The sequence below is a fragment of the Macaca fascicularis genome, chromosome 1 (genome assembly GCF_037993035.2).
Source record: "Macaca fascicularis isolate 582-1 chromosome 1, T2T-MFA8v1.1".
Lineage (NCBI taxonomy): Eukaryota > Metazoa > Chordata > Mammalia > Primates > Cercopithecidae > Macaca > Macaca fascicularis.
Window position 1 is genome coordinate 125,308,911 of NC_088375.1, and position 16,398 is coordinate 125,325,308.

The 16,398-nt window shown below is 45.2% G+C and overlaps 1 protein-coding gene across 5 annotated transcripts in view; it reads left to right on the plus strand.

The window, feature by feature from the left end:
- LOC135968061 (transcription initiation factor TFIID subunit 13) overlaps window positions 1–16,398 on the plus strand; it is a 60,961-nt gene that overhangs the window by 35,924 nt on the left and 8,639 nt on the right. The window contains exons 17-26 of one of the 5 annotated variants that reach the window (XM_065533050.2): window positions 946–1,012; window positions 5,825–5,905; window positions 6,878–7,034; window positions 8,672–8,815; window positions 9,414–9,569; window positions 12,999–13,220; window positions 13,765–13,894; window positions 14,494–14,651; window positions 14,908–14,973; window positions 15,348–15,448. In XM_065533050.2, the coding sequence (XP_065389122.1) occupies window positions 946–1,012; window positions 5,825–5,847 (90 nt within the window). In that variant the 3' untranslated portion in view covers window positions 5,848–5,905; window positions 6,878–7,034; window positions 8,672–8,815; ... (4 more) ...; window positions 14,908–14,973; window positions 15,348–15,448. Of the gene's footprint in view, window positions 1–945; window positions 1,013–5,819; window positions 5,906–6,877; window positions 7,039–8,671; window positions 8,816–9,413; window positions 9,570–12,998; window positions 13,221–13,764; window positions 13,895–14,493; window positions 14,652–14,907; window positions 14,974–15,347; window positions 15,744–16,398 lie in introns of those variants that run through there. The other 4 variants (XM_074000060.1, XM_074000106.1, XM_074000086.1 and 1 more) reach the window with 4 other exon arrangements.

Here is a 16,398-nt window from a genome sequence, read left to right on the forward strand (position 1 = left end):
CGCACCCGGCCCCCCAAGAGGTCCAAATTTTACCAATCAGAGTTAGACTGATGATCCATGATACCAATATATTAATTTGGGCCAATAATGTTGATTAGTTAGTGCACTGTCTTCCCCCAAAGGAAACCAAATTATAAGAGACTAAATTACTTTCAAGGCTGCCAGAGGAGCATTGTATCAAAGTAAAAGGGTAACATTAGCCATTTCTAGCAAGGAGAGGTAGCAATCATGACTGCACTCTTTATAGAGTCCTGTGCATAGCACCTAGTTTCCTTAAATGAGTTTTAAGATAATTGGGCAGGTTAGTTACTTGAGTGTCTTCCAAGTTTTCCAGATGTGTCACTCTATAGTGGTGTCATACATGTTATGATACTGTTAAATTTTAACCTCAGAACGATCTTTTCCTTATCACCAAATGCTGGGGACACCATTGTAGTCACTATTGTATGCCAACTACATTTGGGGCTCTAAAGCTCTAAGATTAGGCCGGGCACAGTGGCTCACGCCTGTAATCCCAGCACTTTGGGAGGCCAAGGTCAGGAGTTCGAGACCAGCCTGGCCAACGTGGTAAAGCCCCGTCTCTTCTAAAAATACAAAAATTAGCTGGGCGTGGTGGCGGGCACCTATATATAATCCCAGCTACTCGGGAGGTTGTGGCAGGAGAATCGCTTGAACTTGGGAGGCGGAAGTTGCAGTAAGCCAAGATTGCACCACTACACTCCAGCTTGGGCAACAAGAGCGAGACGCCGTCTCCAAAAAATAATAATAAATAAATAAATAAATAAAGCTCTAAGAGTTTATAACTTCATGAGGCAGATCCTTCAGCTCTGCTGGCATTTAGGCCTTAACCTGAGATCAGTACTAAGAAGTCAAGATCAGGAGAAGGGAGTATCTTAATTATGGGCATTTCTTTGGTATATTCTTGGATTATTTATTCCTAGGTAGATTTCGGGCAGACAACTTGAACAAGCTGAAGAACCTATGCAGCAAGACGATCGGAGAGAAAATGAAGGTAAGAGAACTGAGGAACAAACAGCCGTGAGAGCTTGAGCGGAGATATTTGATCTTGCTCTTAGCTAATGTTCACAGAAGTTCTAACTCAGTGTTTAAGTCTACAAGATGTTCAATTTCTTACCAAAGGGGAACATATTATTTTGAAAAGATAGGGAGGCAGGGAACTTGGAGGCACTTTCATATACTTTACCACAAGTCCATCTTCCGTGTTCAGGTAAGATTCTTTGTTGTCTAGCCGTTTGTTGTCTATTCTGTTCTTACATTAGAAATATAAATTCCATCAGTCATCTTTTTTAATGGCAGATTTCAGATTTGTCGTCTCAGTGTAGTTGTGCTCCAGAATGAAAACAGTGCAGATTCAGAGTTCAAATCTTGCTACGTTATGTGACTTTTAGGCAAGTTAACGTCTGAGCCTCAGTTTTCTCATCTATAAAATGACAATGCTAAAACCTGTAGAATGGAATTGTTAGAACTTTTTAAAAAAATTTAAACACCAAGCAATAGTTATGGATAGAACTAAATTTCTTTCAAATGTAGAAAATTTGGCATAGTGTCAAGAACATGTAGTTGTTCAGCAATTGTGAGTTACAATGAATGGCAAGTAATGTTACTGGCCTTCATCCAAAAAAAATCCTTCCTATGCCTGAAAAATATCACGTTTCAGCTCAGCTTTTGCTTTAGTATCCAGAATAGTTCATGTTTTTAACCCTTCTTCAAAAATACCTGTTTAGCCCCTTAATCATATTACATTACATATTATAGCTGGGTACAGTAGCTCACGCCTGTAGTCCTAGCACTTTGGGAGGCCAAGGTGGGCAAATTGCTTGATCTCAGGAGTTTAAGACCAGTCTGCACAACATGGTGAAACCCCGTCTCTACAAAAATAAAATAAAACAATTAGCCAGGCTTGGCGGCCGGCGCCTGTAGTTCCAGCTACTCAGGAGGCTGAGGTGGGAGATCACTTGAAGCCAAGAGGTAAAAGTTGCAGTGAGCCAAGATTGCGCTACTGAACTCCAGCCTGGGTTTCCAGTGAAACCCTGTCTCAAAAAAAAAAAAAAAAAAAAAAGAATTAATTAAATGCACTTTCAATCTAGATAACTTTTAAGTTGTAAACCTCAAAACTAAACAACAACAACAAAAAACATTATAGAACTTTGGAACCACACCAGTAAAGAGCATAAAAAGATGACCTTGGGATTCTAGCACCTTACACTTGACTTCATGACAGTCGGCATCTTTCTCTTTGACAATTTTTTTTTTTTTTTTTTTTTTTTTTTTTTTTTTTTGAGACGGAGTCTCGCTCTGCCGCCCGGGCTGGAGTGCAGGGGCCGGATCTCAGCTCCCTGCAAGCTCCGCCTCCCGGGTTCACGCCATTCTCCTGCCTCAGCCTCCCCAGTAGCTGGGACTACAGGCGCCTGCCACCTCGCCCGGCTAGTTTTTTGTATTTCTTAGTAGAGACGGGGTTTCACCGTGTCAGCCAGGATGGTCTCGATCTCCTGACCTCGTGATCCGCCCGCCTCGGCCTCCCAAAGTGCTGGGATTATAGGCTTGAGCCACCGCGCCCGGCCACTTTGACAATATTTTGTTAAACTTTCAGCGTGTAACACTTTTAGCTGTGGAAAGTGGTATTGATAATCATCCAGTTTCTTTCTGTGGGACTTAGTCATTTGCATGCTACAGACCCCATACTTACGTTAATTCTCATGCATACTCCTCCCTGGGTGTTCTTTGGGACCTATGTACAGTCAGTGCCAGCTGGGTGTTTTTTGTAGCAAGAAGATGGGATTGTGAGTGTTGTCATTTACAATAACATTCTTAGATCTGATTTTGTTGCTAGCCATGCAGGCAGTGTTCACTCCCGCTGCCACTGAAATGGTAATGATAGTGCTTTAATTTGTAGAGCACTCGAAAACATTCAGATACTTTCACAGACATCTCATTTTAGTTTTCATCCTTACTGCAAAGTTGGAGTGCAGATAGTACATTTGTCAGCCCTATTTCATGGGTATAGGAATCGGCTTAGGAAATTAAAGAGCTTGCTTAAAATCATACTCTAACTTAGTTGCAGAGTCAAACCTTGAGCTCTGAACTTGAATTTGCTGCTCTGGGGGACTATCAAATAGCAAGGGAGCCTGGCAACTATCTTGCTAACATATCACCCTGCCTATGATGCCATTGCAAAAATCTTGAGATTTAGTCCATTTTTTCCCTACCTCTATAGTCTGTTTATTCTTATCAAGACTCATTCTGATAGTTTCAAATTTTTCCAACTTTTTTTCTTGTTTTTGACACGAAGTCTTGTTTTGTTGCCCAGGCTGGAGTGCAGTGGCACAATCATGGCTCACTGCAGCCTCAACCTCCTGGGCCCAAGCAGTCCTCCTGCCTCAGCCTCCCTAGTAGCATGCCACCACACTCGGCTAATTTTTTTTTTTTTCGTAGAGATGGAGTCTCCCTATGTTGCCACTGCACCTGGCCAGATTTTTCTAGCTTTTTAAGATGATTTTGCTCTGAGTCACTGAAGGGTGTGAGTGGAGTTATAGTTAGAATTTTGATCATATGAGAATGTGTAATGAACCTAAAGGATTTCTATGCTTTACATTTAGGAGATTTAGTCCTTTTGTTCTTTCTTTCTTCTTTTTTTGAGACAGTGTCTTGCTCTGTTGCCCAGGCTAGAGTGCGGTGGCATGATCATAGATCACTACAACCTCCAACTCCTTGGTTCAAGCGGTCCTCCCACCTCAGCCTCTTAAGTAACTAGGACTATAGACACATGTCATTGTGCCTGGCTAATTTTTTAAAGTCACCCAGGCTGCAGTACAGTGGCACAAGCATAGCTCACCACAGCCTCTAATTCCTGGGCTCATGCAATCCCCCCGCCTCATCCTCCCAAGTAGCTGAGAGTACAGGTGTACTCCACTATGCCTGGCTAATTTAAAATATATATATTTATATATTTAGATATGAGGTCTCACTCTGCTGCCCAGGCTGGTCTTGAACTCTTGGGCTAAAGTGATCCTCCCACCTCAACCTACCATGTAGCTGGGATTACAGTTGCAAGCCACTATACCTGGTTATACTTTGTTTTATTTATACTTACAAAGCAGATGCTAAATATTCTTATGCAAGTTTTGTTGAAGTCTCATATATCTTATTATAATGGCCTTTGACTAACTTTCTTTAACTCTTTTTTTTTTGAGACGGAGTCTCGATCTGTGGCCAAGGCTGGAGTGCAGTGGTGCGATCTCGACTCACTGCAACCTCCACCTCCCAGGTTCACTCTATTCTCCTGTCGAGTAGCTGGGACTACAGGCACCTGCCACAATGCCTGGCTAATTTTTTCGTGTGTGTTTTTGGTAGAGATGGGATTTCACCATGTTAGCCAGATGGTCTCTATCTCCTGACCTTGTGATCCGCCTGCCTCGGCCTCCCAAAGTGCTGGGATTACAGGCGTGAGCCACTGTGCCCGGCCAACTCTTTTTTTTTTTTTGGAGACGGAGTCTCACTCTGTCACCCAGGCTGGAGTGCAGTGGCATGATCTTGGCTCACTGCAACCTCCGCCCCCCAAGTTCAAGTGATTCTTCTGCCTCAGCCTCCCGAGTAGTTGGGATTACAGGTGTCTGCTACCACGCCTGCCTAATTTTGTATTTTTAGTAGAGAAGGGGTTTCACCATCTTGGCCAGGCAGGCCTTGAACTCCTGACCTCATGATCCACCTGCCTCAGCCTCCCAAAATGCTGGGATTACAGGCATGAGCCACAGGGCCCTGCCAACTCTTTTTAATTTAAGAAGAATTTAACTCTTTAAGGGATCTTCTTAAATTCACCTGGTTTTGTGCAAGGATTACAAGTGATGATTTAGCAGAATTATCATACAGAAGGACGAGAAGAGAAACTAGAGAGAACAAAATCCAGCCCTGGTTACACCCCTGCCATTGTGTAAATTGCATTGATTGTTCTAAACTTAGTTCCAGATCCTGTGACTTTTTGTTTGTTTGTTTTCCTTGGCTGTCTGATATTTCATCGCTCCATCCATCTTTCCCCCTTAGCCTCAATGCTGGGATTGTTGTTAGCAGGTAGATAAGAATCTACACTTGGGGTGGGTGCAGTGGCTCATGCCTGTAATCCCTGTACTTTGGGAGGTCAAGGTGGGGGATCACTTGAGACCAGGAGTTTGAGATCACCCTGTTCAACATAATAAAACCCTGTCTCTATTAAAAATACAAAAAAAAAAAAAAAAATTATCCAGATGTGGTGGCGCACTACTGTAATCCCAGCTACTTGGGAGGCTGAGGCAGGAGAATCACTTGAAACCGGGAGGTGGAAGTTGCAGTGAGCCGAGAGCACGCAAACTGCACTCCAGCCTGGGCGACAGAGTGAGACTCCCTCCAAAAAAAAAAAAAAGAATCCACACACAGGTGTGTCTGCCCCAGGGCTTGCTTCTGAGCACTGCGCTGCCTCTCCCGGGCTTGTAGCTCATGAGCATTTCAAATCAATTCTCTTCTGATTCCTATGAAGACCTACGCACAGGGAGTGACATTCTTCTCGTATTCTTCAAGATGTTAATTCTCTGACCCAGACAGATTAATTGATTTTAGGACCAAAACGCTATTAAGTGGCAGCATAGGGGCTTGACACTTTGACTTCTGGCTTCCAGTGTACTAATTTTTTTCCTACATGTTGTATCTTTTAGAAAAATTTATGTAGGAAGTTCTGCGATTCGTTTATATAATACGTTAATTTGGTGTTTACTTTATAAAACAATGCCAGAGATTTTCTTTTATTGATTTGTGTTGGTTTTTTTCCTTCCTGCAGAAAAAAGAGCCAGTGGAAGATGATGAGTCTGTCCCAGAGAACGTGTTGAATTTCGATGACCTTACTGCAGACGCTTTAGCTGTAAGTTAGAGTCCTTTTCTAAGTTAGGATCTCTGCTGTTTTGTCTTAATTTTATTCCTAGACAGCAAGTGCTCACACGCTGCTGCGCACAGCATTGTGACATCCTTTCATTTCTGCTGCTGGGAAATGTCCCCACCCATTCTTGTTATATTCTATATTTGAGTATCTATTAGACAGCAGAGATGGAGACAGATGGAGTGGGAGAATCAAGGGTAGGAAGAACAGAAAAAGGAAAGGAACTGTGTTTCGTTTATATAGCTCCATTTTCTACCCTTTGTTACACAAAGGCAAGAAACTTCAACTTACTGTAATACAGTAAGTATTTAGTGCGCTGGGCAAGAGGAGTAATTTTTGAGTTTTTTAGTCACTGAACCCTTTCTTGAAACCCTTAACATATAGCAAGAACATAAACCAAAAAAGCAAAGTTGCTGTGCCTGAAGGGCTCGGATTGGGGGCCTGAGCCTGCCTGGCCCTACTGCTAAACCACTCACCTCAAAGAAGTAAGAGCACAGTTTGAAACAGCTGCAATACAGAATCCAAAAATATGCTTCAGACAAATCTCTTACTCCTAATAAATTTATAATCTTCCTGGAGAACAGTTAAATGCAGCATATCAATAGAGTGCTAAATTGGTTCACTCAAGAAAATCAGAAACTGCAGATTAAGGGAAAGTTCTCATAAGAGCGGCAGTACTAACATTTCTGCGATGTATGGGAACAATGGGAATGGCCAGAACTATCCATCTCTGCCTCAAGCACCACCAAGGAAAAATGCCGATGGATTTGTAGAGCAAGACTGTGTATATCCGTGTGTGAAATCAATCTCAGTTCTTAAAAGTCTTTGTTTCCAGTTTTTAAAATGCTATCGCAAGGGCTCTCTTTAGAGCACAACAGGGTTAGGGCAACCAAATCTTATTCCTGTGCTGTCCTTGCCTCGCTGTCCTGCTTATGGGCCTGGCCTGTTCATCTACAGAACCTGAAAATCTCACAAATCAAGTCCGACTCCTCATTGACAAAGCCATCCTGAAGTGTGAAGCGGAGCGGATAAAGCTGGAAGCAGAGCGATTTGAGAACCTTCGAGAGATTGGGAACCTTCTGCGCCCTTCTGTGCCCATCAGTAACGAGATGAGGCAGGTGGCTGTGCTGTAGCAGGAGGCGGCCTTAGGTGGCTGCTGTCTCTGCAGGGGCGGGGACGGGAGGAGATCTGTGGAACACTGGCACTCTCTGTCAGAAGCAGGCTCTTTGTATATTCCCTCTGTCCACCAATTGAGAATTGCAGGAGTCAGATCCTTGTCTGATTGGGAAGTAGCAGAGACAGCAGGTAGGAGGAGACTCCTGGCACAGAAATCTCTTCTAAATAGGGCTGCTGTCCTCCACTGCAGTTGCCCGTGGTAGCAGGCGTCTTGTAGGAGGGATCTGCTAAATCAACCTAACCCCCTCACCCACACCCCGCTGAGAAGCTGCAGGTCGAAGGGAAATCTGCATGATAAAGGTTTCCTGCTGAGCGGGAGCTTTTCCTGCACAAAGCTGCTCGGAGCCCAGCCTTTGTTCCCTGACACCCCAGCCGGAGCAGGGCCCATCTGTGCCTCTTTCATTCATTCCCTGGTGAACATTAAACTCACTGCAGGCTGGGGTGTGCAGGAGGCTGCAGAGCACAGACCATGAGCAGACTCAGGAGGTCAGGGCCCTGAGTCCGCCCTCATGTGGCCCTGGGACCAATGAGAGCCTGGAAAAAAAAAAAATCTACATTCTCCTCCGTACTCCAGGCAATGTCGATTGTCTGGGAAGAGTTGTCCTTGTGCAGGATTTGAGAGGTCATTTAAAAGGGTAAAAAACAAAAAAACAACAACAACAAAAAAAAAGAGGCAATACTGTAGACCTCTTGGAAAATCATCATTCCCAGTTTCATGGCTAGAATTACTTGTCAAACTTTGTAAGTTATTACTTCTCCATTGAGTAGCAACATGCCTTCTCTAGTTATGAGACACAGTAGTGTTTAAGTTAAGCAATGACGTCACAAAGCAAAGTTGTTCATGGAATAAAGTTTGGAAAGATGGAGGTTGTAGAATTAAGAAATCATATATCAACCTTGGCGCGGTGGCTCACGTCTGTAATCCCAGCACTTTGGGAGGCCTAGGCAGGGGGATCACTTGAGCCCAGGAGTTCGAGACCAGACTGGGCAACATGACACAACCCCATCTCTGCAAAAAATACAAAAATTAGCCGAGCATGGTGTTGCACACCTGTCTGTAGTCCCAGCTAAGGCTGAGGTGGGAGGATCACTGGAGCCTGGAAGGTTGAGATTGCAGTGAGCCAAGATTGTGCCACTGCACTCCAGCCTGGATGACAGAGTAGTAAGACCCTGTCTCAAAAAAAAAATAGTAATAATAATTTAATTTAGCCGGGCGCGGTGGCTCAAGCCTGTAATCCCAGCACTTTGGGAGGCCGAGACAGGCGGATCACGAGGTCAGGAGATCGAGACCATTCTGGCTAACACGGTGAAACCCCGTGTCTACTAAAAAATACAAAAAACTAGCTGGGCGTGGTGGCTGGTGCCTGTAGTCCCAGCTACTCCGGAGGCTGAGGCAGGAGAATGGCGTAAACCCGGGAGGCGGAGCTTGCAGTGAGCTGAGATCCGGCCACTGCACTCCAGTCTGGGTGACAGAGCGAGCCTCCATCTAAAAAAAAAATAATAATAATAATAATTTAAGAATAAAAAAATAAAATCACATGTTATGTATCTTTCTTTCTTGCTCTGTTTCCTTAGGATGCGGACAACAAAGTAGAGAGGATTTGGGGTGATTGTACAGTCAGGAAGAAGTACTCTCATGTGGACCTGGTGGTGATGGTAGATGGCTTTGAAGGCGAAAAGGGGGCCATGGTGGCTGGAAGTCAAGGGTATTTCTTGAAGGTAAGAGCTGGGAACCAGTGAGGATAGGATTATAAAGAAGAAACAAATTTTTTTTTTTTTTTTTTTGCAGAGAAACATAACCTACTTAAAGAGGCCCCCAAATCTACCAGTTCTACTCGCCTTTCTGCAAATGTTTTGGCAATTAGATGCAATTCTCTTTCTAAAGCAAGAGAGGGCTTATCAGGATTCCATAGAACAAAAGCCACTAAGTGGTCCTCCATAATGAATGTATGTTTTGCTGACTGAATCAGAACAGTCTCTGCCTTTAAGTAGCTCAGTATAATTGGATAGTCAGACAAGTAACAAAGAATCAAAATCCACTGTCAGAAGCACCCTGGTTTGTGTAGGCCCAAAGTGCTTTGAGAACATCAAGAGAATTCTCTTAACTGTGTGTCTGGATAGTTCGCTGGGCTTCAGTGTTCAGAATGAATCTCAAGGTTCAGAAGGTCAGTTGCTGTGATATGTGGTCTTTTTTTGGCCTCCTGTGTGCCCCTGGGTAGTCCTGTTCTGTCGGCCCAGGTGCCTTTGGGTGTCAGTGCTAGCTGAGCATGACAGTGACAAGACCCAGTCACACAGTTCTGTCTCTCTGCTCCTCTAGGGGGTCCTGGTGTTCCTGGAACAGGCTCTCATCCAGTATGCCCTTCGCACCTTGGGAAGTCGGGTCTACACTCCCATTTATACCCCCTTTTTCATGAGGAAGGAGGTCATGCAGGAGGTGGCACAGCTCAGCCAGTTTGATGAAGAACTTTATAAGGTGAGTAGCCTGGGTCAGGTGGCAGAATGACTTCTTAAGTTATGTAGCTTAACTTCAGTGATGCAAAGTGGTGCTGTCCAATAGGACTTTCTGCGATGATGGAAACGTTCTATATCTGTGACTCTTGAGCACTTAAAGTGTGGGTGGTACAACGGAGGAAGCACATTTTTTATTTTAATTAATTTTAACTTAAACACGTAGCTAATGACTACCATATTAGACAGTGCAGCTGCAGAGCCTCTTTTACCTTTCCCTGGGTAATCTGTATGATGAATCTAAATCAAGTACACTTCAACACCATGAGCTTAGAAAAGAAGCCCATTCCTGGGTGCTTGGACAAAAGGAAATTACAGAAGTGGCACTGATCTCCTAGCCCGCTTCCCGTGTCCTCCCACTCCTAACCCCAGACTGGAAGCTTCCACAGGGTGAGACATACTTGCCTTGGGATGGAGGTGGCTTCCAGTTTGTGGCTCCTTCTCAACCATGGACCGTGTCAGGGAGAGCCAGACAATTCAAGTCAAGGTTCAGAAGGTCATTCTGATCAACTGGCTCTAACACCAATAACAGCACCCCACTCTGTGTTCGGCACTCAAGATTTCTAGAGCGTCTCTGCTAACAGCTGTCCAATGCAGCAGTGTCTACTATTCGTTTGCTCCTCCCTTTCAACTCTTCTGTCAGAAATAGGGACTTCGTTCCTACTGGCTTATTTCCTCTCCAGACAGTGGAGGTAGAGTTAGACAACTGCTGTTGGACTCATCTAATTCATATAGGAAGATAGTTCAGTAATTAGAACAATCTTTCCATTGTTTCTGCTGATGAGGTAAAAGTTAAGTTTTCATTCAAGGCGCACTGGGAAACAAAGTGTTCTCCCTAAACCCTGAGCATTAGTATAACCTTGACCTCTGCTTTCTTTTAACGAAGGGTGGAATGTGTTCCTTTACTGGCTAAAACCTGTTTTACCTTTTCTTTCTTTTTCTAATTTCAACCCGTAATATTAGATAATCATTAAAGAACATTAGAAATACCCACTGCAGGTAACACTAGGGAGAAACCTATGTGGAGTATTATGGAAATCGTTAGGTAGCCGGTGCTCCCTGAGTCCTGCGTTCTCCATCTCTTATCCAGACGCTTCTTGGACCCACAGGCAGGAAGAATCACAGGTTTCAATAGTGAAGAATTTTGGCTGGTACTTCTTGTCTGATAAAAACCTCGGTTCTGGAGAATGAATATAGCGCTGCCCAATAGAACTCTCTGCACTGATGGAAATGTTCTGGGTCTGCATGATGCAGCATGGCAGCCATGAGCCACGTGTGACTCGAGCACTGAAAATGTGGCTGATGCAACCGAGGAACTACATTTTAATTTAATTTAATTTGTTTTTATTTTTTATTTTTAAATTAATTTCCTCTATAGAGACAGGGTCTCACTATGTTGCCCAAACTGATTTCAAACTCCTGGGCTCAAGCAATCCACCTGCCTCAGCCTTCCAAAGTGTTGGGATTATAGGTGTGAGCCACGACGCCCACCCGATTTAATTGAAATAGTCATATGTGGCTGGCTATACCATATTAGGCTGCACAGCCCTTGAGCTTTCCTATGTTGTATGTGAATGGCCCCACAGTGGCTACATTCCTCCTGCCAGGTAGCGAGGTAGTTTTCCGGGCTCTAAACACTGACCCAGAGGAACTTTCTTCCTTTTTTTTTTTAAATTAAAATACTGCTACATAATAGAAAATTTAGAAATGGCAGAGGGAATTACCTGCTTTTCCATTGACCTAATATAACAATTGTCATCTTAAAATATTCACTTTGGGATTTTTTTCATATATATGTTGTTTTCACATACTTATTATTACCATGTACATAAATTGCCTTTTTACTTAGCATTATTTTTTATTTTTATTTTTATTTATGTATTTATTTTTTGAGACACAGTCTCACTCTGTTGCCCAGGCTGGAGTGCAGTGGCACGATCTTGGCTCACTGCAACCTCTGCCTCCTGGATTCAAGTGATTCTTGTGCCTCAGCCTCCCGAATAGCTGGGATTACAGGCGTCACCACCGTATCTGGCTGACTTTTTTTTTTTTTTTTTTTTGAGACGGTGTCTCACTCTTTCACCCAGGTTAGAGTGAAGTGGCATAATCTCGGCTCACTGCAGCCTCCACCCACCAAGTTCAAGCGATTATCCTGCCTCACCCTCCTAAGTAGCTGAGACTACAGGCATCCACCACCATGCCTGGCTAATTTTTTTTTTTTTTTTTTTTTTTTGTATTTTTAGTAGAGACGGGGTTTCGCCATGTTGGCCAGGTTGGTCTCCAGCTCCTGACCTCAGGTGAACCACCCGCCTCGGCCTCCAAAGTGCTGGGATTACAGGCGTGAGCCATCGCGCCCAGCCACACCTGGCTAATTTTTGTATTTTTAGTAGAGATGGGGTTTCACCAAGTTGGCCAGGCTGGTCTTGAACTCCTGACTTCAGGTGATCTGCCTGCCTAGGCCTCCCAAAGTGCTGGGATTACAAGCATGAGCCACCGTGCCCGGCGGCCTTTTTATGTAGCATTATATCAAAAGTATTTTTCTGTGTTACTGCATGGTCTTCATTTTTATGATTGTATAATATTACATAAATAATGTTACAGTGAACTTTGTCCTGTCTGAACTTTTTTTTTTTTTTGGCATTATTTTCTTTAGCTGAACAGCAAAGTACATTCTTTAAGGATCATAACCACTAACCTATAAGCACCAAGAAAGCAGAGACTGGTGTCCCTTTTTGCTCCACATCGGTGTTTAGTAAATGCCTCACAAGGATTAATTTATGTGGCTACCAGCACAGGTTTATTGCATACCTGCCAGCACTGACCATTATTCATCATGGATGAGTTTTCTTTATTATATAAGTTGAAAATAGCCGGGCACAGTGGCTCACGCCTGTAATCCCAGCACTCTGGGGGGCTGAGGCAGGTGGATCACCTGAGGTCAGGAGTTCCAGATCAGCTTGGCCAACATGGTGAAACCTTGTCTCTACTAACAGTACAAAAATTAGCCAAGCATGGTGGCGCATGCCTGTAATCCCAGCTACTCAGGAGGCTGAGGCAGGAGAATCACTTGAACCTGGGAAGTGGAGGTTGCAGTGAGCCGAGATTGTGCCACTGCACTCCAGTCTGGGCAACAGAGTGAGACTCTTTCTCAAAAGAAAAAAAAAGATAAGTGGAAAATATTCTTTCCTCTTAATTTACATTTCTTTGATCTCTGTCCGGGACCCCAAGGTGGACTGAGCCTTTCCTTTATCTTTTTAGTATTCTCTCCCCACTCCCAGGCAGGGATTAAAGGAAGTTTTTCCTGCACTATCACTGATATCTTTCTTGTGGTTTCTTATTCTAGCCAAGGTCCTCCCCTCTTCCTCTTAACTGGTATGGCTCCTTCCTTCCACAGGTGATTGGCAAAGGCAGTGAAAAGTCTGATGACAACTCCTATGATGAGAAGTACCTGATTGCCACCTCAGAGCAGCCCATCGCTGCCCTGCACCGGGATGAGTGGCTCCGGCCAGAGGACCTGCCCATCAAGTATGCTGGCCTGTCTACCTGCTTCCATCAGGAGGTGGGCTCCCACGGCCGTGACACCCGTGGCATCTTCCGAGTCCATCAGTTTGAGAAGGTGAGTAGATGGGTCAGGGTAAGGAGTGGACCTTTCTCTCTCTCCAGAAGCGTTAGACGAGAGATGGGATCTGTGTTGCTGAGGCCCATCCTGGCTCCAGCTTTTCCTCTTATTGCTTACCTCTGTGTTTCTGGGGAAGTGCGTGCTGGCGTGGCAGGGAGTACCCACCCTGAAGCCAGGCTGCGGCTTTGCCACTCACCAGCTGTGTAACATTGGGCAAAATACATAAGCACCCAGTGCTCCATTTCTGCCTTTGTACGAAGAGGATAACAGTAATGGTGCCTGCCTCGCCAGGCCTATTGTGGCCTGTTGTGAGGATGATCCCAGTCAATATATATAAAGCACTCAGAACAGGGCTGGCATGCATATGGGAAGTTCGCGCCATAAGCATTTGCTCTTGTGGTCCAGTCTCAGTTGCTGGGGGCCCAGCCTCGTCTGCCTCCCAGTGGTGTGGAAACGGATCTTCAAGGCAAGGATGTCTCCCTCTTCAGTCCTTTATTCACCCTATACCACTGTTACCATCTCCTTGGGTCCCTCTCTGCAGATTGAACAGTTTGTGTACTCATCACCACATGACAACAAGTCGTGGGAGATGTTTGAAGAGATGATTACCACCGCGGAGGAATTCTACCAGTCCCTGGGCATTCCTTACCACATCGTGAATATTGTTTCAGGTATGGGACCCAGCCTTTTCCCAGCCTCCCTTTCCTGCATCCCACAGACGCCACCCTCACCAGCTGAGCTGCCACACAGAGAAACAGATCACAAGTCGAGTCATTGCCCACATTAATTAAAATATTACCCTCTTCTCACTGGGGAGTATTTGGTGTTAAGAATATCTGGATATGGCCGGGCGCGGTGACTCACGCCTGTAATCCAGCACTTTGGGAGGCCGAGACGGGCAGATCACGAGGTCAGGAGATCGAGACCATCCTGGCTAACACGGTGAAACCCCGTCTCTACTAAAAATACAAAAAACTAGCCGGGCGAGGTGGCGGACGCCTGTAGTCCCAGCTACTTGGGAGGCTGAGGCAGGAGAATGGCGAGAACCCAGGAGGCGGACCTTGCAGTGAGCCAAGATTACGCCACCGCACTCCAGCCTGGGTGACTGAGCAAGACTCCGTCTCAAAAAAAAAAAAAAAAAAAAGAATATCTGGATGTGATTTCACCTCTGGAGACAGGACATGAATTAAAGAATTCTCCAGGCTTGCTAAAGGTTAGCCTTCTGAAATACCATCCCTCCTTCATGAGTTCTAGGGGTTTTTCCTTACAGGTTCTTTGAATCATGCTGCCAGTAAGAAGCTTGACCTGGAGGCCTGGTTTCCGGGCTCAGGAGCCTTCCGTGAGTTGGTCTCCTGTTCTAATTGCACGGATTACCAGGCTCACCGGCTTCGAATCCGATATGGGCAAACCAAGAAGATGATGGACAAGGTAGATGGCCCCCAGGGAGGTGGGAAACAGAGCCTTCAGTACACGGCCCGTCCATCTTATTTCTCAGCCTTTGGGGTGCACTGGTCCCCAGCATCATGGGAAAATCTGAGCTTCTCAATCTAGACCAAAAAGGGAATCTGAAAATGCCTTCTCCTGAGTCAGGACTGAGTTCTTCTAACTAGAAACCTGAATCTAGCTCTCTTCTATAAGGTAATTCTAGCTTTTCTCTTTCTGGCTTTGTTTTTCTTAACTCCAGAGAAAGAATAATCTCCATTTATCTACACAGAACAAGTTGGAGGCTTCCCTCTTCTCACCCAAGAAGGTCTGGGTTGTAAGCTGCTCTCTTCAAACCCAATTCTCAGGCCCTACTCTTTTCCAAGTCAGGGGCTTGAAAGGGGTGAAAAGGAAAGGCCACAATAGTAGTTTCTTCCTTCCCTCAAAGGGCCCAACTCCTCAAAATACGAGAAGCTACCACTTGTCACTCATGGAGACATGAGGGATCTTTCTGCAGTTATCTAACAGGCAATAAATACCAACTAATTCAAATTCAGAAAAAAGTTGCTAAGGGGTCGAACCCATCGTTTCGATTTGGACAGTTGTGGTTGGGGAAGTCTGGTTGAATGGATGGTTCCTGGCCGTCAGTAGGACCAGCTGAGAGTTGAGCCCGACTTCCCCTCTGGGACCCTGTCTTTCCAGGTGGAGTTTGTCCATATGCTCAATGCTACCATGTGCGCCACTACCCGTACCATCTGCGCCATCCTGGAGAACTACCAGACAGAGAAGGGCATCACTGTGCCTGAGAAATTGAAGGAGTTCATGCCGCCAGGTAAAACTCCCAGCTCATCTCATCACCCTCCTCTTTTCTGTCTTCACACTCTTCAAAATCACAGGCCCCTTTCGGGATATACCAGGTTTTTTTGTTCTGACACAGCCCCTGAAACTCTTGTCTGCCCTCTCGGGCTGGGCAGGGCAGGGGGCCTGGTTGAGAAAGTAGCCAGTGCAGGTATGATACTGAAATGCTGCTAAGATTCAGACTAGGGAAGAAAAGAATAAAGGAAACTGGTGCCTATCAAAGGGACCCCTCTGTTCAAAGGGATCATTGTCTTGTTGAATTCTCCCCAGAGGTCTTAGGGCTTTGACTCTCTGAGATCTCAGAGCCTGCCCAACAGCAGGGAAGCCAAGCACCCATTCATCGCCCTGCCCCCATCTGACTGTGGAGCTGAGAGGGGAGCAGTGCCGCGTACCACACAGATGTTCCTGTCTCCTTGCATGGGCATAGGAACCCATCACTGATGACTGATGAAACCATGTAATAAAGCATCTCTGGGGAGGGCTTAGGACTCTTCCTCAGTCTTCTTCCCGGGGCTTGAACCCCGCCTCTGATGGTTCTCCCTGATACACACTTCTGCTTTTCCTTCCAAATTAGGCTGCTCCCTCCAGTTAGCAAGTCACAGAGCCTGTGAACAGGTAGGTGAAGGGAGGGGTACTTAGAAAAGCCTCAAGGGGCAGGTGGAAAATGGAGTCTGAATCACACAAGCTTGCAGAGCAAGGGCCAGGATCCTCCTTTACAAATACGTTCCTGCTTGAAATCATTGAGGTAGGACTGGCTTAGAGCCAGAACAGTTTTAAAAGCCTCTTAGCACTTCTGATCCCTACAAAGGACTCTGTGGAAAGGGAGAGGCTGTATTTAATCCAGAAGAGCCCCTAGCTTCTATCCCTAGCACAGGTTGGGGACTTATTAACAGCA